The sequence below is a fragment of the Anopheles funestus genome, chromosome 2RL (genome assembly GCF_943734845.2).
Source record: "Anopheles funestus chromosome 2RL, idAnoFuneDA-416_04, whole genome shotgun sequence".
NCBI lineage: Eukaryota > Metazoa > Arthropoda > Insecta > Diptera > Culicidae > Anopheles > Anopheles funestus.
Window position 1 is genome coordinate 9,677,942 of NC_064598.1, and position 23,908 is coordinate 9,701,849.

The 23,908-nt window shown below is 46.0% G+C and overlaps 5 protein-coding genes across 5 annotated transcripts in view; all 5 read right to left on the reverse strand.

Moving 5' to 3' along the window:
• Positions 1-379: 379 nt before the first annotated feature.
• On the reverse strand, positions 380-4,981 carry LOC125764683 (peptidyl-prolyl cis-trans isomerase G). Its single transcript, XM_049429187.1, has 9 exons — positions 4,866-4,981; positions 4,471-4,704; positions 4,299-4,404; positions 4,145-4,232; positions 3,406-3,435; positions 3,181-3,320; positions 2,982-3,114; positions 2,648-2,909; positions 380-2,573 (listed from the first exon to the last, which is right to left on the reverse strand). Exons 2-9 carry the CDS (start codon positions 4,684-4,686, stop codon positions 900-902), a joined length of 2,649 nt encoding a protein of 882 aa, XP_049285144.1. The 5' UTR covers positions 4,687-4,704; positions 4,866-4,981; the 3' UTR covers positions 380-899.
• A 2,820-nt stretch (positions 4,982-7,801) lies between these two features.
• LOC125764674 (BTB/POZ domain-containing protein 7) lies at positions 7,802-16,146 on the reverse strand. The gene is made up of 3 exons (XM_049429141.1): positions 14,454-16,146; positions 8,816-12,065; positions 7,802-8,664 (listed from the first exon to the last, which is right to left on the reverse strand). Exons 2-3 carry the CDS (start codon positions 12,026-12,028, stop codon positions 8,188-8,190), a joined length of 3,690 nt encoding a protein of 1,229 aa, XP_049285098.1. The 5' UTR covers positions 12,029-12,065; positions 14,454-16,146; the 3' UTR covers positions 7,802-8,187.
• An 83-nt stretch (positions 16,147-16,229) lies between these two features.
• On the reverse strand, positions 16,230-18,273 carry LOC125764727 (TGF-beta-activated kinase 1 and MAP3K7-binding protein 1-like). Its single transcript, XM_049429287.1, has 4 exons — positions 18,027-18,273; positions 17,888-17,956; positions 16,750-17,820; positions 16,230-16,674 (listed from the first exon to the last, which is right to left on the reverse strand). Exons 1-4 carry the CDS (start codon positions 18,125-18,127, stop codon positions 16,545-16,547), a joined length of 1,371 nt encoding a protein of 456 aa, XP_049285244.1. The 5' UTR covers positions 18,128-18,273; the 3' UTR covers positions 16,230-16,544.
• A 27-nt stretch (positions 18,274-18,300) lies between these two features.
• LOC125764680 (cell division cycle 5-like protein) lies at positions 18,301-21,700 on the reverse strand. Its single transcript, XM_049429175.1, has 2 exons — positions 21,478-21,700; positions 18,301-21,404 (listed from the first exon to the last, which is right to left on the reverse strand). The coding sequence occupies exons 1-2, from the start codon at positions 21,520-21,522 to the stop codon at positions 18,633-18,635; spliced, it is 2,817 nt and encodes a 938-aa protein (XP_049285132.1). The 5' UTR covers positions 21,523-21,700; the 3' UTR covers positions 18,301-18,632.
• Positions 21,701-22,075: 375 nt separating this feature from the next.
• The window catches only part of LOC125764688 (leishmanolysin-like peptidase), a 29,127-nt gene continuing 27,294 nt past the window's right edge, over positions 22,076-23,908 (reverse strand). The window contains exons 6-7 of the mRNA XM_049429195.1: positions 23,609-23,901; positions 22,076-23,548 (exon numbers count right to left, since the gene is read on the reverse strand). Coding sequence (XP_049285152.1) covers positions 23,073-23,548; positions 23,609-23,901 — 769 coding nt within the window. The 3' untranslated portion in view covers positions 22,076-23,072. The remainder of the gene's footprint in view (positions 23,549-23,608; positions 23,902-23,908) is intronic.

The following is a 23,908-nucleotide window of genomic DNA, read 5'->3' on the forward strand; positions in this document are numbered from 1 at the left end:
CACACGTTCTGCCGGTGGTCATCGTCAGCGAAATATGGTTGACATTTCATTAAACGATTTGGCGGAATCGATATGTACGATGAATGGGGAAATAGAAACGTATCATCATATCGAATCGAGTTATCCCATTGAAAACTCCACACAGAAAAGCGACGGGAAAATGCGGTTTGAATTGATGTTTAGCGAATTGCTTTTCCATTTGTGTAGATTTTTTGACAGTTTACAGTGACATGCATACCAACAGGTACCGCACTCGGATTTGTGTTTTGGTTATGCAATATATTTTTAACGAACGATTTTAATTACCCACCAAAGGGGGATTCAAAATATTAAGGAAAACAACATCCAAACCCAAAGAAGGAAATCTGTGTAACAAACCTTTGCACCTTAAATTGAGACAAGTTTATTGAAAATGTTTATATAGTTGAAGAAAATGCGAATTACAAAGAAATAGCATTGCACAGTTCATTGCTCCGAACTGAAAAGCCTTACCGACATGCCACATGAGTTTTGGGATCAAATCTGCTCTCTGCTTCAAACCCGTCAACTATGCAAGGATTCACTACTATAATATGGCTCATCAAGCTTTGTCGGTTTGCAGGCTAAACCTCAACAGATTAGCTATGACTTAAGTATAGAAACCCATTGCGGATGCGGAGAGTTCCAGTTGAAATTTTGGTACCAAACCGAGCGTTTGGTATAAGTCGTGCATTACTAACAATGCTATGTGACGACAGGAGTAGCATAAAAACCCCGTTTATGGGTATTAGTGAAGATCAAGTATGTTGTTCACGCCAAAGGAAAAGAACTCTATTGTTTTAAAATCATACTTTTGCACGCACTATGTAAAGAAAGGCAATGCTTCGTAAGCTGGCCGTTTGACCCGTGAAGCATTTCATCTAAGAGCTGCTGGATGAATGGCGGCGTGCTTTGCGCTTCTTATCCTTACGCTTCTTACGGCTTTTCTCCTTTTTGGAAGCAGCCGACGAAGAGGAGGAGGAGGACGAAGAGCTGCGAGACGAGCGCCGTTTATTGCTGCTATTTTTGGACTTTTTCTTCTGGCTTGTGGCGCCAGACCCGGCAACGGCACTAACATTAGTGACCACCGTTTCCAGTATCCGCTGTGCCGCTTCCTGTGCGTTCAGCTTTTGGATGGTTTCCTTCTTCAGCTGCTTCAGCTGCGCCAAATCCATTACCGCATCGAGGGCCCGGGCCTCCTGCTCTTCCTTTTGCTTGCGCAGTAACAGCTGCTGTTGCTGTTTCTCCCGAGCCTTGCGCTGCTGCTCTTCTATTTCCTTTTCCATGTGGCTCTTCAGCAGCAGCAGCGTTTCGGCTCGCTTCAACATCTTTTCCTTCTGCATGCGCGCCTTTTCCTCTTCGGACATGTCCTCGGTTTTAATCGATACGGCAGGTAGCTTTGCCGCTTCTACGGCCGCAGTAGCAGCGACAACGATCGCCGTTGCAACTGAGCCCGGACTTTTGTCCCTGAACTTGTCCAACTCTTTGCCATTGGCGATGCTTTCCCTTTTTGTCTTATCGCTCGTGACAGGGCGAGACGCCGAGCGACGATCGGTTGGTGTAACGGATCGGTTACGTCTGGAGCGCTCATTCCGTTCCTGGGAGCTGCCGGTAGAGCTGTTATCCTTACGCCGACGCCTATGTTCGGGTGTACGCGAACGCGAGTGGCTTACGGAACGTTCTCTGCGCGAGCGGCGCGAAAAACCACCACCCTCGTGACTGCGCGATCGGCGGGAACGATCGCGATCATATCGTTCATTATTGCCACCGAAACGTCCACGGGGCCGTGAGTAGTAGGATCCACCGACATTATTTCCACCTCCATAGCGCCTGTTTGAACCTTGCTGCTGCTGTTGGTTGTAGCGATTGTAATGTTGAGCGCCCGACCCAAATCCAAACGGTTGCCTGTTACGATTCCCTCCTCCTCCACCTCCTCCACCACGTTGCTGACCAGGTGGTGAACGACCTCGATAGCCGTCACCACCACCCCGACGACGATCACGCGAGCGACTGCGCGAACGATCGCGTTTCCGATCGTCGGCCGGTTTGCGCCGTTCATCTGCTTTACCCGCATCGTTGGATTTCTTTTTCGGTTCCACACCGAGAGCTTTGGCTAAAGAGTCACTTTTTTTGTGCGTCGCTTCGTCCGGCTCCGTGTCCGACGTACCTGCCGGATGATGCTCATAATCCAAAGCATTCATATCAATCGATCCGTTCGATTTGCCCCGCACCGGTTCTTCCTGCGTCTTGGCAGGATCGGTAGCACGCTTGGCATTTGCCGCAGCATCCGGTGATTCGCTGGTTGATTTTTCACGCGTAACCGCCTGTTCTTGATTTAGCTCGAAGAACGATTTTTTGGAAACACCTTTCGCTAGCTCCTCGTGACGCTTCTTGCGTTCCGCTTCCCGACGCTTGATCTCCGATTCACGCTGCCGTTTCTCATCTTCCAGCTTTTCCAGATCGGTCATCTTAATCGTGCGTTTCTGAGCAGCGCGCCAATGAATCGGCGTCTGGCTCCTGGAGCGGCTACGTGATCGCGATGGCGTACGATAGCGCTTGAAAAAGAAAGAAAAACAAAAGATTAACTTGGCCTGTTTCCCCCCCCCCCCCCCCGTGCGGGATAACATACAAAGTGTCCACGACCCTTGATAATGCGTCCACTGCGTGATGTGGGTACGTTTTTCTTCATCCAACCGAATCCTCTCTGCTCCTTTGCTCGATTATCGCGCTTACGGTCGTCCTCCTGCACAGTTGCACGCTTAGCCGCATCGTTGCGCATTAGGTACTTGTTTGAAACCTCCGGGATTTCGTCCGGATCGATTTTGGTCACCGTAGCCATCGGGTGTATCTCATCTTCCAGTTCTCCTTCCTCGATTGATGCATCCGCATCGCTATGGAATATGAAGAATGTAAATTCGTTTGATTCACACGATGCCTTCAGCGCAGAACATAAATGAACTTACGGGGCACGTTTTGTGCGCGGAGATGATTCTTTTCCGCGTTTCTTCTTTTTATCCTTTTTACGCTTCCTGCTCGTTTCATCTTCAGACTCCTCACTGGATGCGGCAGCTTTCTTATTCTTCTTTTCCTTTTTTGCTGCAAAATGATCAAAATTAGATTGAATGCCGCGAAGAGTTTTAGTAAAACAACCATAAACGATACCTTTTATCTGCCGCACCAGTTCACCACAGTTAGAAACCATTGCATCTTGCAGTGGACGAGAATTACGATCGACCGGTAGCTGTTCGAGCTGTCGTACTAAATCCTGGCCGGATACAACATGACCAAATACAACGTGTACACTATTAGCAAAAACAGATGGAAGAAAGAAAGGACAGATCGTATGATAAGCGGTCTGGAAGCTGTTGGCGGATGCTCGTCACTTACCTGTCAAGATGTGGTGCAGGTTGCGTTGTACTACAATAGAGAAAGAAAAAACACAGAAAGAACAATTGATTGGCAAATAAATTGCTTGTTTGCAGGGCATGGATCGGAGCAAAACATTTGCAACATCGAAGGAACGTATTATCGGTCTCCGAAACACATCGTGAGCAGATCCTTCTACGGACGAGGGGTTGTCGCGGGATGCATATGCATAGCAATGCTTGCACGTTCGATGGACAGCGAAGAGCCCGCGAACTAACACAGCGAACTTCCCGATACGACACAATCCTGCGCCTAACTGCCGGACGGACATTTACGTACGAACGTGTGAGGAGTTCGTCTAGTTCGAACAACCGAACTCTGTAAACCCATGAAGTGAAGTAGACGTGGAATGTGTACTGCAACGAGTTTGTGCCGGTCGTTGGCCGCAGCTGATTGCACTCTACAATGCCTATCTATTCCGTACCTCTGTGTTCGGCGCCTAGGCGTTAATAACGGGCAGACCCAGCTGTTCCGAGCATATGTTTCCGTTGAAACAGCTCGGGCCCTCTAAAGGTAACGAATACAAGGGGTACAAAAGCAACAAAATGTAGGTGAGTGTGCTATCCACTATCTAATTACACATGCGCTGAAAGGAAAACTTATCAGTGGTATTAATCGGAAGTTATTATGCGAAAATTGTATCATTCCGCGTGCAATGGTTTTGGTGGCGCTGGTTCGACGAAAACCGCACACTACTTACATGAAGAATTGGGAGCCGTTCGTGTTTTTGCCACGATTGGCCATAGAGAGCAAGAATGCTCGATCATGTTTCAGAGTGAAAGGTTCATCTAAAATAAAAACATCCATGGGTGAATAATGGTCGGATAATGGTCATTGCTGCCTTCCAAACCTACCATCGAAAATGCCTCCGTAAATCGATTCGCCACCAGTTCCATTGCCGTTCGAGAAGTCTCCGGACTGGATCATGAAATCTTTCACCACACGATGAAAAATGATGCCCTAAAGCGAGTGAACACAATTTGGGTAAATATGCAAGCTGCACCCGTCATATCTCGACGCCATTACCTTGTAGTGCAAAGGTTTTCCCGTCTTTTGCCCGATACCAGCTTCACCCGTACATAGTGCGCGGAAGTTTTCGCAAGTTTTCGGTGCGACTGCCGGAAACAGCTCGAACACAATGCGACCAGCCGGTAAACCACCGAGGGTAACGTCGAAATAGCATCTCACTTTTTCCTGCGCTGATGGTTCCACCATAGCACCGGTATCGGAATCGACCGTCATTTTTGTTGCTGTCCAAATCTAGAGGGAAAAACAATGGCGCTTATCATATGTCTGGAAAAGCGATAATCGAACGCGATACAACGGTGGATCTACAGTTATAACACACCGTTCTACTTGTGCAATGGCTAATAATAAACGTATTGTGCTGTGTAAAAGCAGTAAAACATTGAAATACCTACCGTAAAAACGCGAATGCCGTAGATTAAAATGTAGTCGCTTCACTATTTTCAGACGCACGCGAACCGAACAACAAAACCAATAATGAATCATCTGACAGCAGGGAAACGCTTCAGAAACGCTTCACATTGACAAGAGAAGCGGCGATGGAAATCAATTTGATTACAGCACAGAGGAAACTGTTTTGATGGAAATTCTTCTTAAAAATAATAACTCTTTTGCTCTAAATAAACATTTCAGTAATTACGAGTGATGCAGAGGTGAGCATCTTTTGCGTTGGATGCTGTAAAAAGACGTTAGAAAACTCCATCACATGCGTATGCGTTTTTGTATGACAACTCGTACGGATACGACCACTGTTCACAGTTCAGTGCAGCACAAACATGTCCTCCCATTACGAAATTTGAATTTTATGTTGAATAACAAATGGTAAAGCAGTAATGAGCAATGTGACTTTTAATTTTTAAAATAGTATTTTATTTTATTTTTCATCGTTATTTTTACTTCTTGTGTTTTGTGTCGTGCTTTCCACGGTTCGCCTATGCGTACTTTTTTGTTCCTACTGCGCATTCATCGGATTTGTCGATAACTTATCGTAATCCCACAACACAAGGACGAGAGGAACGATCGTTTGTCGCTTGCATTTCACGGACTGTTTCCATCTCTCTATTTTACCATTCGTACATACACGCATGCACACACACACATTGTTACTTCATAATTTGAATAGTTATTATTATTGTTTATATAAGCTACATATTTTCCGTTTCTTCATCGGTTCCGACGTCCAAGAATTACCGATAATCCTGCCGCTGGTTTCCGCACTTGTTTTTTTTTGTTTAAATACGACCGAGACAACAGTATTGGAGGAGGATAGAGAATGGAAGCAGATGTACTCTGCAAATCATCTTGATTAGATTTATCTAAATTGTGTACTTAATTCACACGCGCACACACACACACCCACATTCAGTTGGCTTTAACAGATCGACCATTTGTACGAATTTACAGTTGGTCCTTTCAATCATTCTACGTCCACGAGTTTAGCTTGATTTGTGTCTGCTGTTTTGTACGAATTCTCTTTCCGATCATCTTTAACCGTTTGTTTTACTGTCTGCTTATTTGTTCCAGCGACTAATGATAGAGAGAACACGGTTGTAACGGATATTTGGTTATTACAATATCCGAAACATGCTGAAAGCTGAACTTATCTCACGTGTTGCGCTGTTACTGTTCGAATGTTTCACGAACTGTCCACAGTTTGCGACGTGTTATTTTCTTCATTCTAAATAAGGTGTCAAGTGAATTGGCAGCATTCATTAAACATTGTATTCTGTAATTATCTCTTAGTACTTGTTTCCGATCTGTTACTGTAATGAGTGCGAGCAGTTTACTTCGTTAGCTTTCCATTCCCTCCTTCGGTTCCTCATTGTGTGGCTATTGTAGAGAGTGGGAGTTATTTTTGTTTGTTTGTAATAAACTGTAACTTTCTTCATTCCGAGCCGGATTCAAAAGATGAATGTGAGTAGTACTATACCTATTTACATTTGCAATTGCATGTAAATCTTGACACCTCTTTTCGCTTCTGCAGAATTATACAAATTCACTTTCCTCGAATGGCGGAAAATGGAAACCGAAACATTCATACATTTTTCACCTCCTCTTCCTGCTCTTTCTAAGGTACATCTAATATATGTTTGTTTGTTTTGCATTACGTTAAGACGTCCTCTATATTCCGTGTTGTGTGTGTGCGAGTATTTTTTTTACAATTTTTTTTTTGTTTCATCTTTTTCGTAAGGAACATAAAGATTGCTTTCGAAAATTATCTTCTTTTGTATGAACGATGAATGAATAGTAAACTGAACATTAATTTAATATCATCTGTACACAAAGGCATGTAATACAATACACACCCTTGGATTCGCTTCGCCTCCAAATAACAACGATGTCGTGTTTCTATGTATGAAGAGAAAATGGATTTGTTCTCCGACCACTTTTTCTTCGTAATCGATAAATGAAACGAATTTTTAAAATAAGACAAACTTAATTCAGCTAAACATTTCATAAATAAATAATCAGTTATAAACTACGATCTGCTATAAAAACAAACAAAAGCAATAGTCGAAAAACCTTTAAAAGACTTATTAGAGGTGTAAAGATAAAAAGAGGCACTGCCATCTCTTCAATGTACTGAAGGAATTAATAAACTAAGGAGTGCGAACAATAGCAATCGTAAATAACCTATGTCTTAACTACGTCGATCACATCTTTGCCTGGTGGTCATAACATTCTGCCTTCTTGGCCTGTTACTTACGAACCAGAACCTATACACTAATAGAATTACAGTTTTCTTACTCGCAGTTTGAAAAACATTTCATCGATGAACCGTTAGACCAACTGTCGTGAGCCAACAGCATGTCAGCATAGAGTGTTTGGAATCTCTTCGTTTTTCTGCTAGGTAACTGCTGCTTGGTTGGTTGTTCAATTGCGCCTGTGAACGCTGTACGACGATGTACAAACTGGCGTTCGTTGCAGCAACCCTGCAAGCGTACTTTGTTGTTCACCAGTTCGAACATTTTGTTTGTCTAAAGCTCTACAACATAATTCCAATGCATGTGGATCGTTGGAATCCTGCATTTGATTATGATTATCGGTCGAGTTTGAAGGACGCATCGAATGTATAACCACCGTTTAGAGGTTAGCATAATAATAATTATGTGGGTAATATTATTAATGTAATCGTTAGTATAAAGTCACCCCACTACTTTCCAACCAAATTGCGTATGGTTGGTTCGAACTACGCCACTATCCAATCTTGACGTCGTGCCATCATCGTCTATACTGGCTATACCTTGGGCATTCTTATTTCTTGCGTGGGCCATCCACTATTCAGGAGGAAATCTGCTTCAGCGTCCCATACACCTACGTAGATAGTTGCTCATTTTCAAAGGTATCAACCTGTAGTATTATTCGCTTTAACTAATGCAATTTGTTCCAATAATATCGTACTGTGCCGCATTCTATTATTACTATTTATAACTGTCCGCTCAACCTCATTCCAGTGTTCGCAGAGCAGCTTTTACCAACCGCAATGCTAAAACTGTACCACATTTATCGTGTTTTCCGAGTACTTTATTACTCGTAACCACTTTCTCACGCGCTACACACGCACACACACACATTTTATGTATTTTTTTTTCTTCTTTTCGTTTTGTTTAATTTTTATGAGATTTTCTGTACGTGTGAGTGCGTGCGTTGTGGTTTTGTTGTTTAGAAAGGCATTACGAAGAGGCATTTTCGATCGGGATAAACGTGTAGCCTTTTCTATAAGAATCGCGGTGGTCCGGAGTGATATGAACTATGGGGCAAACTCGGGCTGGCACGATGCAACGTGTACGGTGAGGAAGACCGCTGGGCCAGCGATTGTTGCTGTGATGATTGCTGCTGTTGATGTTGTTGCTGCTGTTGCTGTTGCTGCGGATGTGCTGAGGAGCCCACATTTAATAATTGCTGGGAACCGTGATGTTGTTGCTGATGCTGCTGCTGCTGCTGCTGCTGCTGTTGTCCACTATGTGAAAGAGATGCTTGCGATCCATGCAGCTGGGAGGAAGCAGAGTGCCCACCCAAGAGCATAGAGGAGGACGAAGACGACGATGATGCAGAAGGTTGCAGGGCCGAATGGTGCACCTGTTGCTGAGATTGTGATGCCGCTTGCTGCGATGTTGATGGATGCATTGGGTTCAACAGGTTTCGAGTCATGTAGTGATGGAATGTCGTCGTTGCTGGTGTCATGCGATGGTGCTGTTGGAAGGTTAGCAACAACAAAAACCCATAAGTAACCATTACGAAACGAGTTGGTTTAACACTAGAACTACCCCGAACGTTTGGAGCTAACTAACTCCTGAAAAGAACAAAAATTTGCTTAAGAATTTACAAGAATAACAGCACTTACCGAAATGTTGTGATGTAGTCCACTGACAGCCGCACCACCAATCATGTGACTCGGTCCGTCACCTAAATCAAGATGCAAGCTTTCCGGCACATCCGACCCATTTCCTGCACCACCACCACCACCACCACCCCCATTACCCGATGCAGCACCACCACCTCCACCCAAGTGAAGCTGACCAAGCGAAGCCGTTGCCATGGCAACGTCGGGCATGACGTCCGAAAGATGTCCATCCGAGCATGCCCCTATTTCGCTCAAGTCTAGCCCACCACCACCGATGCCTCCCGGTGGACCAACAGCACCACTGCCGGCCGGAGCAGACAGACGATACGCCACAATGTCTCCACCCGGGATAACCGAAGGCAATTCTTGTCGTCTGTGCGTTCCACTGATCAACGCAAGTGGATTATTCATCGACGCATGAATGCCTCCCGGTCCAGTGCCGCTGTTACTACTACCACCCCCGGACCCATGCACTCCGTGCGCTAGCATTGAATGCGGTGTCATCGATGGACGCTGTGAGTGATGAGCTGACGGTTGTTGCTGAGCGGGGTATTGCTGTTGCTGCGGCTGCTGCCGAGGGAATGTCATGTTGCGCCCGAAGCAATGCACTGCAGCCTGTGCGTCCATGTCACTGCTGGGCATAGCCGGCGAGGGGGGTGGCGTTGATTCATCGTCCAGCGATTGCTGACTGGCATGCAGATCGTGCCGATGATGTGCATGATGATGCGCATGGTGATGATGATGGTGACTGTCATGGTCATAATCGGTCGGACCTTTGTTCGCCCCGTTCGGTTCTCCATCGTGGCAGTAGCAGTTGGCGCTCTCTAGCAGATCCGCAACCTCGTCGGGGAAGTTAAACTCCCGCACCACCCGCAGCCGTATCTGTCGGTTGATCTCCGACCGGCTCGAAAGCGGCAGCGCTAGCGCACGCTGGCAACCGGGAGCTTGGCGTAGCTTCTGATCACGTTTCTGCATCGATTCCATCGTTTGTGCGTCCGGTGCGGGAATGGGTGCGGTCGTGGCAGCGACAACGTCCACACCGGCAGCCGAACCACCGCCAAGCGTTGTGCCGGCGTTACTGTTCAACCGCGAAACCATGTACAGCGTGTCCGGTATGTCGGGCATGTGGTGCCGCGACCGTCTCATCCGCAGTAACTCGATTTGCTGCGAAGCGATGTGATCTTCCAGCAGCACCTTCACCTCTTCATAGTAAGGCATAAAGAGTCGTGGACGCACGAACAGTCCATGATTCTTCCCACCGCGGATCCACGCATTGATGCGTAAGCTCTCCCGCTCGTCACCGATCATGTGGGATGGCGGGGTGCTGACCAACCCGCGCCGGATAGCCTGGTTGAGGATTTCGTTGTTCGGTGGCAGCACGTGATCCATACGCACGTGCGGCAACAGCTCGGACAGTATTTCGCGCAGCTCAACGTCGCTCAGATCCCGCTTCTTGATGCCCTTGCGCGTGACGGAATGTGCCGTGTGGCTCAGCAGATTTGGCTCCCGATCTTCCATCCGGCGGATAAGCTCCTGTTCGCCCCACTTTAGCACCGCCTGCAGCACCTCCAGCTCGGACGCCTGCAGAAAGTTGTTCTGCAACGCTTCGATCAGCTGCGATTTGTCTAATTGAAATAGCACCGGCGAACCGACGATTGCCGAGAATTCTTCACGCAGATAGTGACAGGCCTGTCGGTACACCCAGGCCGAACCGTGCGGCTGGCTGCCCCAGCGCAGCACCGTGGCCAGTGTGTCGAGCGATAGCCATTCCAGTATCAAATCCTCACAGCCCTGTGCCAGTATGTCCAGCTCGAGGAACCGTCCGATCTGGTACAGTTCCATCGCTTCCTCGAGCGGTGACGGCCTGGCACGACCGGTGTGCGTCAGGGCCTGTACTTCTCCGAGACTGCCCGCACCACTGCCACAGCCATTGCCGCGCAGTATCAGCGACAGATCGACCGTGTCCAGATAGATCGCGTGCAGCAGCACACGGGCGTACCGTTTCGGGATAACACCCTCGTCCAGCACGATCCGTGTCGTCGCATGCAATGATCGGTCCGTCCCGTGCAGCTGATGCTCCTCGGAGATGTTACGGGTTCGCCGTTGTATCATGTTTTTAAAGAACGGCGAACGTGCGCTCAAAATCGCCTTGTGGCACGGTAGCTCCAGCTTGGGCCGAAAGCCATACTCCGAACTGCCGGAATCGGGCCGATGATAATCACCGCCCTCCGAGGTGAATACGATGGCTGCGTCCGCGTAGTCGCCCGTTTCCAGCAGATAGCGCAGATCGTTCTCCAGCGGATTGGGTGTGCCGAAATCTTCCCCTAACCTACGTAACAGACTTACATCTATGGTCGGATCGTGTGTACACAGGTCCCCAGTGTAGAGGTAGCGCAGCAGCGATGAAAACATTGCCACATCTACCGGCGATGAGCGCAGCTCGAGACAAATGCGCGCCCCGTACCCGGGACAGCCGGCGAGCAGATCGCGAAAGTAGGAGCAACGCGCCGACAGGATCGCCCGATGCACCGGAAACACCGTGCCGCGGAATACTAGATCGCAATCGGTACAGTGCTTGAAATCGTACAGGCTGGCTAGATCCTGCTTAAACGTTGTCGCTGGTGGCCGTGCCAGTTCTGCCTGCACCGAAAGGTCCTTCAATGCCGCCAGAGATTCATACTCCTCGAGCAGTGCGGACAGCTCCATCGGACTCCAGCTGGACACGAACTCCCGCAACACCCGACCATGATCACAGGCTTTCGATGAACGGCGTCGTCGGATCAGTTTTTTCTTTAGCGTTGCAAACCCGGTCACCTTCTTTCGTCGCTCGCGAACTACGGCACCGGGGCCGCCGCCCGAACCGCCGGGACCGGATCCGCCCACACCGCACATTGGTCCGTATCCGGAGGCACCACTACCATTGGCTGATGTTAATGGTGTTGTGGTGATACCGGCCGTCGATGTAATCCCCGACAGGCCCAGCATGCCTCCATTACCGCCAACACCGCCACCGACCGCACCGCCTGCACCGATACCGCTCCCTCCTACGCCTCCTATTCCTCCTCCTACGCCACCTCCGCCACTAGAGCCGGGACAGTCCGTTGACGCTGTTGCTCCCATCTCCGTAGTAATGCATGGATCGCTGCCACTCTTACTCTCGCACCAATATGACAGTCCACAGGGTATCAGGCATCCCCATAGACCAGGATTCATTGTCCAGCAACGACGTCGTCGGCGCGTGGGGGCAGTTCTGCAACAAAACAGGAAAACACATTGAAAAATGAGTTGGTCAGGCAAACAGGACTTGAATCACAAAATTTTTGCAAAGCTACAAGCAGAAAGAGATAGAGGTGCACAATCAGTTTTGGACTTTGTTTCGGGACTCCCTAATCAAATTAGCAGGCGTGCAGCATTACAGGGAAACACACATGATAAGCTGCGGAGAGCCCACTTTTGGAAATCGCGCAAGCGAATATGAAAGTGCGGAAGGTTGATACGGAAACACCCAATATGTTAGCAAATCGCCCAATATAGATACGAAATCGCGTGCAATTGATATAAAATGTCAGATTGGCGAGGCGGATTGAATGCTGGGTATATACTTGTCGGTTCGAGAGTTGAAAAATGTAAACAAATATTTTAAAAATATTTTTTAATTATATTACGTAGTTTGTGGTACGGTGGCGGTGGCCGGCGTACCTTTCCGAGATCGTTCTTTAAGCGTGCGCATGCTGACATTAAATCCAACTTCGCGCGCCACGCCATAAAATTGTGTGGCGTACATTTTCCGATCCTCGATGGTCGTCGGTGCGTTACGCCGCTCCGGTATTAGCTTCACCATCTTCAAGGGGTAGTTGAAGCCTTTTATTTCCCTCGCTAGGGTGGTAGTGGAAACTCGCACACCGTGTTCCTGCAACAATTTTTGTGCGAGTGATTTTAGCGTCACCGTACAATCGTCATTGATCCAGCATTGAATATCGCTTATGGCTTGCTGCGATAATATTTTCTGCCCATTGCCACCACGTTTCTTGGCTTCGACCTGAAATGCTGTTTGGTATTTTTTGACAATACCGTAAACTGTCGTTAGTTTTATATTCAGCATTTGGCTAATGGCAGCATGAGTTGCTCCATTTTCATACGTTGTTACCACGCGCTCTATCTTCGTTGCTCGTAGTCTTTCGACGTCGAAGTGCTTGCACTGCCCCGTTCGCACTTTGAGCTAGTTCAGAGCTTTGGCTAGAGCTCATGTTTGCTTATATAAAATAAAAAATTGCCGATTTTAGTTACAGTTAGTTTGCCTCAGTCCTTTGCTCAATTGTAACTTACTTTACTCTTACACGGTACGTTCTTGAAGCAAAAATTCATCGGCAAAGAAATTACTCCTTTCGTACTCAAGTGCCTGCAAGACATGAAAAGGCACGGAAATTTTAAACTTTTACACTATTTTAAATGAACTATTGAACTATTTTAAACGTATACATACCTTCAGGGGCATGATTGTATACACCAAAAACTAACGTACGTAATGCTATTTTGTAAATATCCACAAAGCACACAAAATTTGCCAAAGATTAATCCGTAAAACTGTAGACGCTTCGCTTGTAGACCAATATGAAATATTTTCTATATCCCAACGAATTTTAGCCTTCTCAACAGAACAGTTTTGAACACGGGTGTATATAGGCACTGGTTTAAATCTCCAATTTGAATTTTAGCATGTTTTTGAAATACAGTTTACAGTTATAGTTCGCAATTTCAGTTTGAGCGAGATAATATTATAATTATATTATTAAACAATAATTTTGATTCGATTTTCGAATGCACAAACTACTTAATTTAATTAAAAATTATTTTAAAAATATTTGTTTACATTTTTCAACTCTCGAACCGACAAGTATATACCCAGCATTCAAACCGCCTCGCCAATCTGACATTTTATATCAATTGCACGCGATTTCGTATCTATATTGGGCGATTTGCTAACATATTGGGTGTTTCCGTATCAACCTTCCGCACTTTCATATTCGCTTGCGCGATTTCCAAAAGTGGGCTCTCCGCAGCTTATCATGTGTGTTTCCCTGTATATCACCGCAAAACACCAAACAACGCCATGTCAGCGATCCTTGAAACATAATAACAACGGTGCACGCACACACCGTTGGTAAACGGGTGGTCGGTGTAAGGTTAACGCGAGGCAATCGATATTCATCAACAACAACATATCATTCAATCCACACACGCGCATCCATTTGATCGATCAGGAGGAGAAGCAAAATCCGTCTATGGGGGTTGCTGCGACCGATGGGGTCGACTGCCTGCTTCGTTTAATGCAAGGCTGACTGATGTTGCAAATCGGTAGGTACTATTTATATTTTTACACGCAGGCCAGCAGAAAAAAAATCCTATGCGCGTTGCTTACTTTCTTTTTAATATTCAGTGTACCCAAAGCCAGAACCAATCCGTGCAGAAACGTTTTATGATTTTATTGTTGTTGTAATCTTCAATAAAAAAAAGCGTAAAGTGTAGTAAACAAAGCAAGCAGCACAATTAAAAAATAAACAAATTTCATGCATGGTAATGTAAGTGCCGTAATTTCCCCATTCGTTGATGTTTATTTTTTTTTTTCAAACTTTCTTACCTGAATGCAATTGTGCGCACATTTTTACTCCGATACGATACTTTCTCCTGCGTTCGCTATACGCCCTTGTTGCTGATAGCAATTTTTGTGTGGCGAATGGCTAAATGTTTAATAGCTTAATTTACTCGTAATGCTCCAACAACAATTCAACGACGCTAATGCTTCCTTTCCAGTGTGGAGGGTGTCATCCGGTTTTGTGCGAACAATGCGTTCTTCGATAAATCAATTACTTAACACATCGTTACGTGCCGGATTGCATCGAATCCGGATGGATAACATCCGTCGAGACGTTCACTTTGTGTATCTCTATCATCTAGCGACGTATGAACCATTAATACAAACCATCGGCCACATAGCACATGTATTATCCTTTCCCAACTAGCAGAAGGAAGGGAAACAACAATTTTGCTCACTATCCTTTTACCGCGAATCACAAGAAAGAAGCACTCGCACACATTGAAACAGACGCGAACAATTTGCTCGCCCACTGATGATGATAACTTTGTGCAAGCAGTTACTCACACGTAAGATACACACACACGCACACGTTCGGAAAGCCCACTGCTTTCCAAGGAAGGGTTTTTGCCCTTGTTTCTTTTATGGCTATCGTTATTTATTATTTGTTACGGACGATATAACCAAATTGCTGCTGCTTAGGCATTTGCCCGGGGTTGCTTCGCCAAACAAAAGGAATGATCCAACCATACACACACACACACACAAACACTGCTTTTGCACTGGCGTAGGTACGATTCCCTTTCGGCTGGTTGATGCGTGGGGGCGATTTGTGTTTAGTATCAGTAGGCCATGTTTACATTCTGACTGTTTGACTAGCAACCATTTGTCGTGTCGATTGATGATTTTCGATCGGAAGGAAAACCATTCCGAAACCCTTCCAGCAGACACTCGCAGTGCACTCTCTTTCACGGAAAGAAAGTTTGTTCGCCGTCTCTTTCACACCTTATGTGCTGCCTTGCAACCCCTTCTTCCGCACCTGACACATATACCGTACGCCTCACCCTATTTGCTAGCTGCCTGCTGGTGCAGCCAAAGGGACACTTGAATGTGTTTCATCCTTTTTTCTTCAAAACACAAACACGCGCGCGCACGCACGCACGCACAGCACTCCTTCGTAGCAGCTCCTACGCACACGCACCCGTTCTGCTCCTTCGCCGTCACCGCCCGAACACTCCAGGCACACTTGTATGCACCAAGCCCAAAAAATGGACGAAGCACCTTTTATCGCCTTACTTCCAGCCCATGGGCCGAACGGGTTTTGTTGTGCGCTTCTGGCGTTGGTGTGCACTTTTCCGCACCCATCCACGCCAACGCCCCGTTTTGCAGCACGGTTTGTTCAAACCCAGCGGAAAAACACTTTTCACCACACACCTTCGTCGCGGTGACCCTTTCACACACAAAAAAAAAACTTGGACGGGTTGCGTTTTGGGTATGGTGAATCTCTCTTTTCCCTGTTGTCGTCGCCCTTTCGAAAACGAATCACAAGCGCTGCGGATTCACACTCGTACAGATTCACATTTGGCGGATCATCGTGCACCGAACAGTCGACTGTAGTTTCCAATATTTTCCACCTCGCTACGAAATGCTTGAAAAGATGGAAATACAGGAAAAACTCCAGTCGACGACGACGTTCTGTAATTTTCAAGTTTTTTGACACGAATTCAAGGTTGATATAAGCAGGGTAGTATAATTTTGACATCAGACTTGTCACACGATGCGCTATATATTTAAGTTTGGTTTACCTATCGGGAAAATTAAAAACAATTACAATTTTTCAACATTCTTGAAATTATTGAATCCTAGTTGCATTTCAACGCATTTAATGCAATATTTACTGACGACGCTCTTTTCCAATTTTTGCCTCATCCTAGTTACAAGCAAAGCACATTTTTCCTATAAAAGCGAACAGATACTACGGATACTTTTGCAAAGCAGTTTCGCGATAGAATCTGGTTTGTATTTATTGTTTTAAAATATATTTGATCTATAACGGTAGTACAGTCAAACATCCTGGTTCACTGTATTTATGATTCATAAAAATAACATAAAGTGCTAAAAAGTAACATACGCAAATTAATCAAACTCAATGTTTGGCGGTAAAGCGCCACATTTTCGAGCCTCTTCGACACGTTTGTAAAAATCACTAAAATCCACGTGCGGACGAATCCGTCGATTCGTATCATAAGGATTTCCGGACTGTGTGCTATATGGGATAAAACGAAAAAACCGCGTTAATTATTGCTTTGCTGCTACTGCTTGGCACGGCTGATTAACTTACATATTTGAACTTGTCACGGATATGTTCGTGTGAATGGTAGAATAGTTTCCATCCGTAGGCGTCGCGTCCGAGCTGGTAGAACTGAATGAGGTAGTGGAATTTAAGCTGCGATTGCCGTTCTTGCGGTTCACGAACGCTTTTGGTAGCGAATAGTTGAAGTTTCGTATCAGCAAAGTCACATCATCGCGGCTGTTGAACGTGAGAGGCTTGTGTTCTTCGACCAACTGCATGTACGTATCATGATGCGCCTGCACAATGCGATGCACGACCGACTGAGCAACACCACCGAGTGTAGATTGGTTTTGAAACTCCTCCGAAATCATACGCACCAGCTCACGGTTACCCGTCGATGCATCCCCGGGAAAGATGTCATGCAATGCTCGGCAAAGTCCACTCGACATCAGCACAAGAAACCGGCAAGATGATGAAATTTGTATACCACCAACAATTTCGGGTTCGAAAATGACTGGTTCAGCGGAAGCACTCGAAAGAAAGTTACAATCCTTATATCCGGCCTTGCCCAAATAGTTGCCAATGCAACGCGTGCTGTACAGTGGAACTCCTTCGAAGTTTTGCGCCATCAGCCCAAGTCGGAACAGACGTGCAGCTTCCTCCGCGTTGAGCAAATTATGATCGACACTCAGCTGTGTCACCGTCAGCGTATCATGCTCGTCGGTCTTACATAAAAGCGCTCGGCAGTTACCAATGTTACAGAGATACAGATGAGACCGATGGATTAGCCCCAGCACTGCACTGCTTCCAACTGACAGTGCATTGTTCAGGGAATCGAGTTTCTGCAGAACATTTTCAAACTGTTGCGATATTTCGTACTGGTTCATGCCGTCCGCAGATAGGTGTAGCTGAATAGCGGTCTTGGTGGCTACGTGAGGATTAATCGAATCGAAGTAACTCTTTTCTACCGACATGAACGACTGGCGGATCAGCTCTTTGACGGCTTCGTCCGTGTTGCAAGCATTTAACGGACCCAACAGCAATTCGGCTGCTATTTCTTGCAGTGCATTTTCTGCAACCGTCACACCATTATGACCGGATAAAATTGCATAGAGGGAGCTGAAATGGTTTTTCACATCAGAGTTAAATAGAACAAACTGTCGTTGCGAGTGTAATGAAAACTTACGTGTTGTCGGATATGCAAAGACATTTCTTATCTCGTGATTCGTAGCCCTCGCAGCGACGGCCATCGTCTCTGAAATTGAACAGAATGAGCACAGCTACTGTTAAAAACAGAAATACAGAATTTTACATGCGTTTTTTACTTGTAGATTTGATTTATCGCTTCTCCAACGCCGGTTTGATTGCACACTTTCAGGTCGTCCGTCCAAGACTTTGTTCTGTTGCTGTTTTGCATTGAATCCATACTTTACGGCTTTTTCACGAGCACGAGCACGAGCAGACCGTTTAGATTATTGTGTTCAACTTTCAATGGTATATCACGAATCAACAGAACCAAAATACTCCTATCTAGAAGGCCACGGCGCTATTCACCAAACAACTAGTTTGTTTACGCTACGCTACTACGGGAAAACAAAATTTCTGACAACGTCAAAACAGCTGTTGGCTCCAGTGCTGCCATCGATTGTTTATTGGTTTGGGAAAATGCATGAAAATTCGAATCAAAATACGCTCCAATTGTTGGATATTTGTCTTGAATTGCGCGTAGCTTCATATTCTTATTACTAGATTGTATCTTATTACTAAATATTTATATCCTTGCAATAGTTGTCAATCCTTTCCTGTTCTAACTATTATTTGTTGAATCCAATGAAGATTTCCATTCCAAATCGGAAGCATTCTGCCTCAACGACTATTCTACTGGACCGTTTCGGACAATGCCCCACTATACTCGTATCTATCTTATTTCCTTAATCGTCACTAGTCTCCTCATCTTCATCTTCCTCCATTCGTTCGTCCTCTTGTTGCTGCTCCTCCGGTTCGGGATATTCTGAGGAGTTTTCTGCATCTTCCTCACTATCGCTTTCTTGTGCATTTCCTTCCTGCTCATCGGGCTGATCTTCCGCATCGGAACTTTGACCACCGTCATTCTCTACATTCTCTTGTTCGCGCGTAAGTTTCGCGGCCGAGTTAACTGACTCTTTGGATACATCCTCGTGTTCCTCCTCGGGACCGTTTCTGGAATTCTCACCGTTCGCTCCTACGCTACTATCATCTCTTTCTTCTTCCTCCATAGGTTCATGCCGACCATTCATTTGTGCCGCCTGCTCATTATCCTTACCATACGCGACTCCATTAGCGGTAGCAGCTTCCATCATACGATTAAGCTCTTCCAGCTCTTCGATGAACTGAGCGTAACGCGTTTGTAGCGCTTTTTCACGCTCCGTCTGTCGCATAACATCGTCCGTTAATGATTCCAAACGCTTAGGTATGGCCAGATCTTCCTGTGCAGCCAAAAACTGGAACGTTGATAGCGCCAATAAGCTTTGTTCAATCTGCTCGTTCGTCTCCTGGAACTGTTTTATCAATGCTTGGGCACGTGCTTGATACCCGGCGGTAAGAATTTTAAGCTTTTTCTCAATCTTGCCACAACGCTTCGCTTCCTTGGCCATATGCTTCCGGTTGATTTCGAGACGCTTTTCGGCAGATTCTATGCGGTCCTTTTTGCTGGCTAAATTGGCACGTGTGTATCGGTTCTGGCTCGGTAGATACAGTACCTGGGACAAACATTCCTGCCACACTTGTGTGTAGCTTTCCAATGATAGATCTCCGTGAGCCATACCCTGCTTTACCACTCCCATTTCGGCTGTGAGCATTTTGCGCGCTTCAGCCAACTCCGTTTCGTCGATATTTTCGTACGGGTGCTGTTCCAGATATGCCTGATATTGGGCGAGCATTGGGCGCTTTATTGAGGATGGTTGCGCTTGCTGAATTGGATTACGGAGCGCATCGTAGTTGAGCATTTTTACCATCTCCTGTTTGACCAACTCTTCCGCCTTCTGTAGATCCGTTAATCCGTGCATTTCGTTTGACGGGCGCAGCACTGTTGTATTGATTTCGAGCGGACGTGGCAAGTCTCGTTGAATAACCTGCGAGCGTAGCGAAAGTTCCTTCGCTTCCTGGGCAAGCTTGTTGCGTTTGCGTTTCTCGTCCACGTCCGCTTGATCCGGCACGATTTGATCCACATCCATCGATCCGTCATCGGCAGCCTCGTCCGTTTCGTTATCGGGCACGACGATTTCGTAATCGTTTCGGGGTGTCGGAAGCGAAGCTAGTCCTTCCTTTAGCGAGGACTTTAGCTGTTTTTGGTAGGACTTATAGGCGGCAGGCGTTTCCGCCACACTCAAACCATCTTCTGTGTTGATGTTTAGCTTATCGCGCAGGAAATTCGGAGTTGCTCCGGGCACGTGTGGTTGCGTGCCCGAGCCTACGGGAACCATCGCACCAGAAGCTGGTGTTAAAAATCCACCCGGCGTTGCACTTCCATCCGGTCCGCGAATTGAACGGAACGGAGTAGCCAGCACGGTATTGGGAGTCGCTACTGCTTGGCTTTGTGGTAGCACACCCGAAAAATCAGACTGATGTAGCGGTGTGTTGACACCACCTTTTAGGGGTGTGTCTACGTGAGTGAGTGCCATCATATTTTGAGCTTCCTGCAGAATACGGTCAGTAACCGGGGCAGGAGTCCGCGGGGTTGCAGCTACCTGTGGCGTGATGCTGTAATCCGCTAACAGTGCATCGGTTGTTTCAACACCGCTTTCAGAGGCCACCTCCTTCGCAATTTCGCTCGCACGACCCAGTTTTACGACTTGCTGCAATTCCTGATCGGAAATTTGTGGTTCTGGAAGAACTAGCTTCGATCGCTTTTTGGCCGGTTCCTGATTTTTTAGCAACGCTGTTGGGATATCGTTTTCCTTTCGCTGTTTCAATTTTTCCTTGTCCTTCTTCCGCTCGCGCGCTTCCTTTTCTACGCGCAACTCTCCATCAAGCGTCTGTTGACGCAGGCTGGAAAAATCGGCCGCTATCGGTACCACAAATTCATCCGTTGTATCGTAAAATCCCGGGGCCGGTGTTTTCTCGAACGGTATTTCCGAATTGTAATCAATTCCTTTCAGCTTGCGCTTCCTGTTGCCTACACCGATACCGGCAGCCCGGAGTTCACGACGTTTCTGCAAGGCGGCTAGTCGGCGAGCTTCCTCGAGCTGCTTCTCGCGTGCCTTACGTTTTGCCTTCTTGCCTTGCGTATTGGCCAAACGTGCACGAGCCTCCGAGAGCATTTCCAGCTCATCCTCATCCATGTCCTTCGGATCGGGCCGTGCGGGCTTCGTCTCGGGATTCGGATCTATCTCACCGGGTTTAAGCTTTCGCGGATCATCCATACCATCCTCGCCTTCCTCCTTCCGTTGTGCTTGATCCAACAGATATTCGTACCGCTCCAAACATTGCGCAGCCGTACGGCCGATAATCGGTGCAATCGTACGCCATTGCGTCGGCATCAGCTTGGCAAGATGCAGCAACTTTTCGTCTTCTTCGCGAGACCATTCCGTTTTCTTAATGCTTGGATCCAACCACTCATACCAACGGGCTTTACACTGTTTGGCCGACTTACGATGCAACAGCGAGGCAATACGGGACCATTGATTTTTGCCATATTTCATGACAGCGGCTTTGAGGATTTCATCCTGGAAAAGAGATGTGTGAAGCGTTATACAGATGTACACGGCGAAAATACCTGCCGGTTGCAAATCATCCTACCTCGGTGTTCCGCCAAACACCTCCTTTAATCATTATCCGCGGCATTTTGCAAAGTGTACTGTAGTCTTACTCACTCGACAGAGATTACCAATGTTTGGTCCAAAAAACCTAGTTAAACACACACAAATGGTTGTGCGTTTTTACAGAAATTGTGCACCGCTAAACCACAAACCTCCAGTCTTTTTTCGCATCAAACGATGGTGCAAGCGAAATGTCACAACATTTTCACACGAAAACCGAACCCGTTGTTTATACATCATGTTCGAAAGGTTGGAGCATCCGGCATGTGTCTTTGCCGTGTGGAAACCTTTTAATTTTTAAATCATGATTTATTTACTACCAGCGCGCGAAGTTCGTTTTCTAATATAATTTGGTAATAGTATGTTATTGATTGAAACATACTCGCTCATACGTTGTATTGTTTCTTTTCTATGTGAAAAAATAAGCATAGGTCGGATATATATTTGTTTCTTTTAGGAACATACAGATGTTGTACATGTAGCATCAAGGAAAAACCTCTACCTCATGTGATATGTGCCTTTCTCATACAAAAAATACAGCCGTACGCATCCAGAAATAATTTAAACACTTTTAGTACTGAAAGGTATAAGAGCCTTGCTTACGAATACGCTTTATTGCTTACTTAACGGTAGCCTTAAATAAAAAAACGACAATATTAAAAATAAAACTAAAATATCAACAAAATAATGAAATAGGAAAGATTCTAAAGGAAATCTTTAAGCGATTCTCGTTTACGCACATTTTTCAGGATATTGCTATCCAGCAAATAAAAGGATGTGATGCATGGACCACTCATAACTATCTATATCAACAATTTTCCCATTAAAAAAACGAATTTGATCCATGTACGAGAGCGTATGACTTTGGCAGTTTTGCATTTTTGTTTTACCTTTGTGCCCCTTTTGCTAGATTTATATGTTTGGAATGGCCTTTTTGCGAAAACTGAGAAACAACAAACACATAATTGGCGAACTTGATCATACCATATGGCAGAAGGGATGTTATGTTAAGCTGGGTATTCAAATTAAATTCTACCGAAGAATTTGGAGACACGATTAATACTGCCCTCGTATGTTTTGTTTTTGCACACAAACAATATATAAAATTGATCATAAAATTAAATTAAATAAGTTATCACTTTACACGAATGGAATGTTGCAGCCATACGATTGATATAAGATAATGGTGCGTTGTTAAGAAAGGACAAAACCATACACCGTGCCATTGGTGTCCTTTGCGAATTTAGGCAGTTATTTACACATCAAATTTTACTTTTTTTATACTAAATGTTAACGGCAGGTGGTCTAATTTGGTGATGTGGTGTTCATATCATTTTTGCATTTTGTTACTAGGTGATTCGCACTAACATTATTCCACAATACATAATTAGTTCGTGTTAACTGCGTGATGTAATGACTGGTTACATCGGGGTCTTTTTTCTTGCTACTTTACCCGATGCCGACGTTGATAGAGGTATCACATACATAAAATGGTTGATAAAACGGTAATACGAAACGTTTGCCCACACAATGCACGGCATTGCTGCTGTAGAACCTCACCGAAGGAAGCAAAGATTAGCTATATATCCGGGGAACACTTGTACTGGCGGCCGTGGCCAATGACAAAAGTATCAGACTCGAAAGCAATGCCTTCGCGTGGGGCGTATGAGCGCCGCTGCACTTTAGCTCGTCTCTCGGATAGAAACTATCCGGTGGCGCACTTTCGCTGATTTTACAGCGCTCCCCACGTCGCTCGAATTCGGCGTTGCAGATCTCTTTGCAAGATGGACATACAACTGCTCCGCGATGCAACCAACCTTCCGCCATCAGCTGTACTTTCAACTTTTGTCCGGCGAAGTAACACTCGTAGGATTTATTTGCTATCAGGATGTGTAAACGACCATGCTGGCAGCGGTACTGGTAGCAACCGGAGCCCCAGTGCTGCCATTCACGCGTTTGTCTGCACGAACGTTCCTCCCACATGTTCTCGGTGTGATCGAAGCACTTCGACGTAGGTCCATAAGATTCGAGTGCGAAGTTTTTCTCCGGCTCTACAATAAACACAAAACGGTTAGAAGCAGAAAAAAAACATCACATGCTTCGAAACTTACTGGGATTATTATCTTCGAACTGGCATTGGGATCCTCGGACGACCACATTTTTGCTACGCCACGTGAATTCTTGTATATAGGGGCAGTGATCGGCAAGAGAAACGGATCCACCGTAGTATCCTTCCTCTCCGACAGGAACGTGTGCTAAGGAATCAAAATTTTGGTACTGTGGTGGCAGCGGCGTTGTGTGTCGCACCAGGTTGCACAGCGCAACCGAACTTCGATCGTCGGTACATTCCGTTTGTAGCGGATCGCGCTTCACTTTTGCACAGAAAGGATGAATCGAACGACCTCTGCAAT

Excerpts from the sequence above, each read along its gene's own strand:
- LOC125764683 (XM_049429187.1), bottom strand. The coding sequence starts at position 4,686 with ATGACGGTCGATTCCGATACCGGTGCTATGGTGGAACCATCAGCGCAG. Across the intron at positions 3,321-3,405 it reads CCTGCACCACATCTTGACAG|TGTACACGTTGTATTTGGTC; the intron begins GTAAGTGACGAG and ends TTTTGCTAATAG. Across the intron at positions 3,115-3,180 it reads ACTGGTGCGGCAGATAAAAG|CAAAAAAGGAAAAGAAGAAT; the intron begins GTATCGTTTATG and ends ATCATTTTGCAG.
- LOC125764674 (XM_049429141.1), bottom strand. The coding sequence starts at position 12,028 with ATGAATCCTGGTCTATGGGGATGCCTGATACCCTGTGGACTGTCATAT. Across the intron at positions 8,665-8,815 it reads GACTACATCACAACATTTCG|CACCATCGCATGACACCAGC; the intron begins GTAAGTGCTGTT and ends ACCTTCCAACAG.
- LOC125764727 (XM_049429287.1), bottom strand. The coding sequence starts at position 18,127 with ATGGATTCAATGCAAAACAGCAACAGAACAAAGTCTTGGACGGACGAC. Across the intron at positions 17,957-18,026 it reads GCGATAAATCAAATCTACAA|AGACGATGGCCGTCGCTGCG; the intron begins GTAAAAAACGCA and ends GTTCAATTTCAG. Across the intron at positions 17,821-17,887 it reads CTTTGCATATCCGACAACAC|CTCCCTCTATGCAATTTTAT; the intron begins GTAAGTTTTCAT and ends AAACCATTTCAG.
- LOC125764680 (XM_049429175.1), bottom strand. The coding sequence starts at position 21,522 with ATGCCGCGGATAATGATTAAAGGAGGTGTTTGGCGGAACACCGAG. Across the intron at positions 21,405-21,477 it reads GTGTTTGGCGGAACACCGAG|GATGAAATCCTCAAAGCCGC; the intron begins GTAGGATGATTT and ends TCTCTTTTCCAG.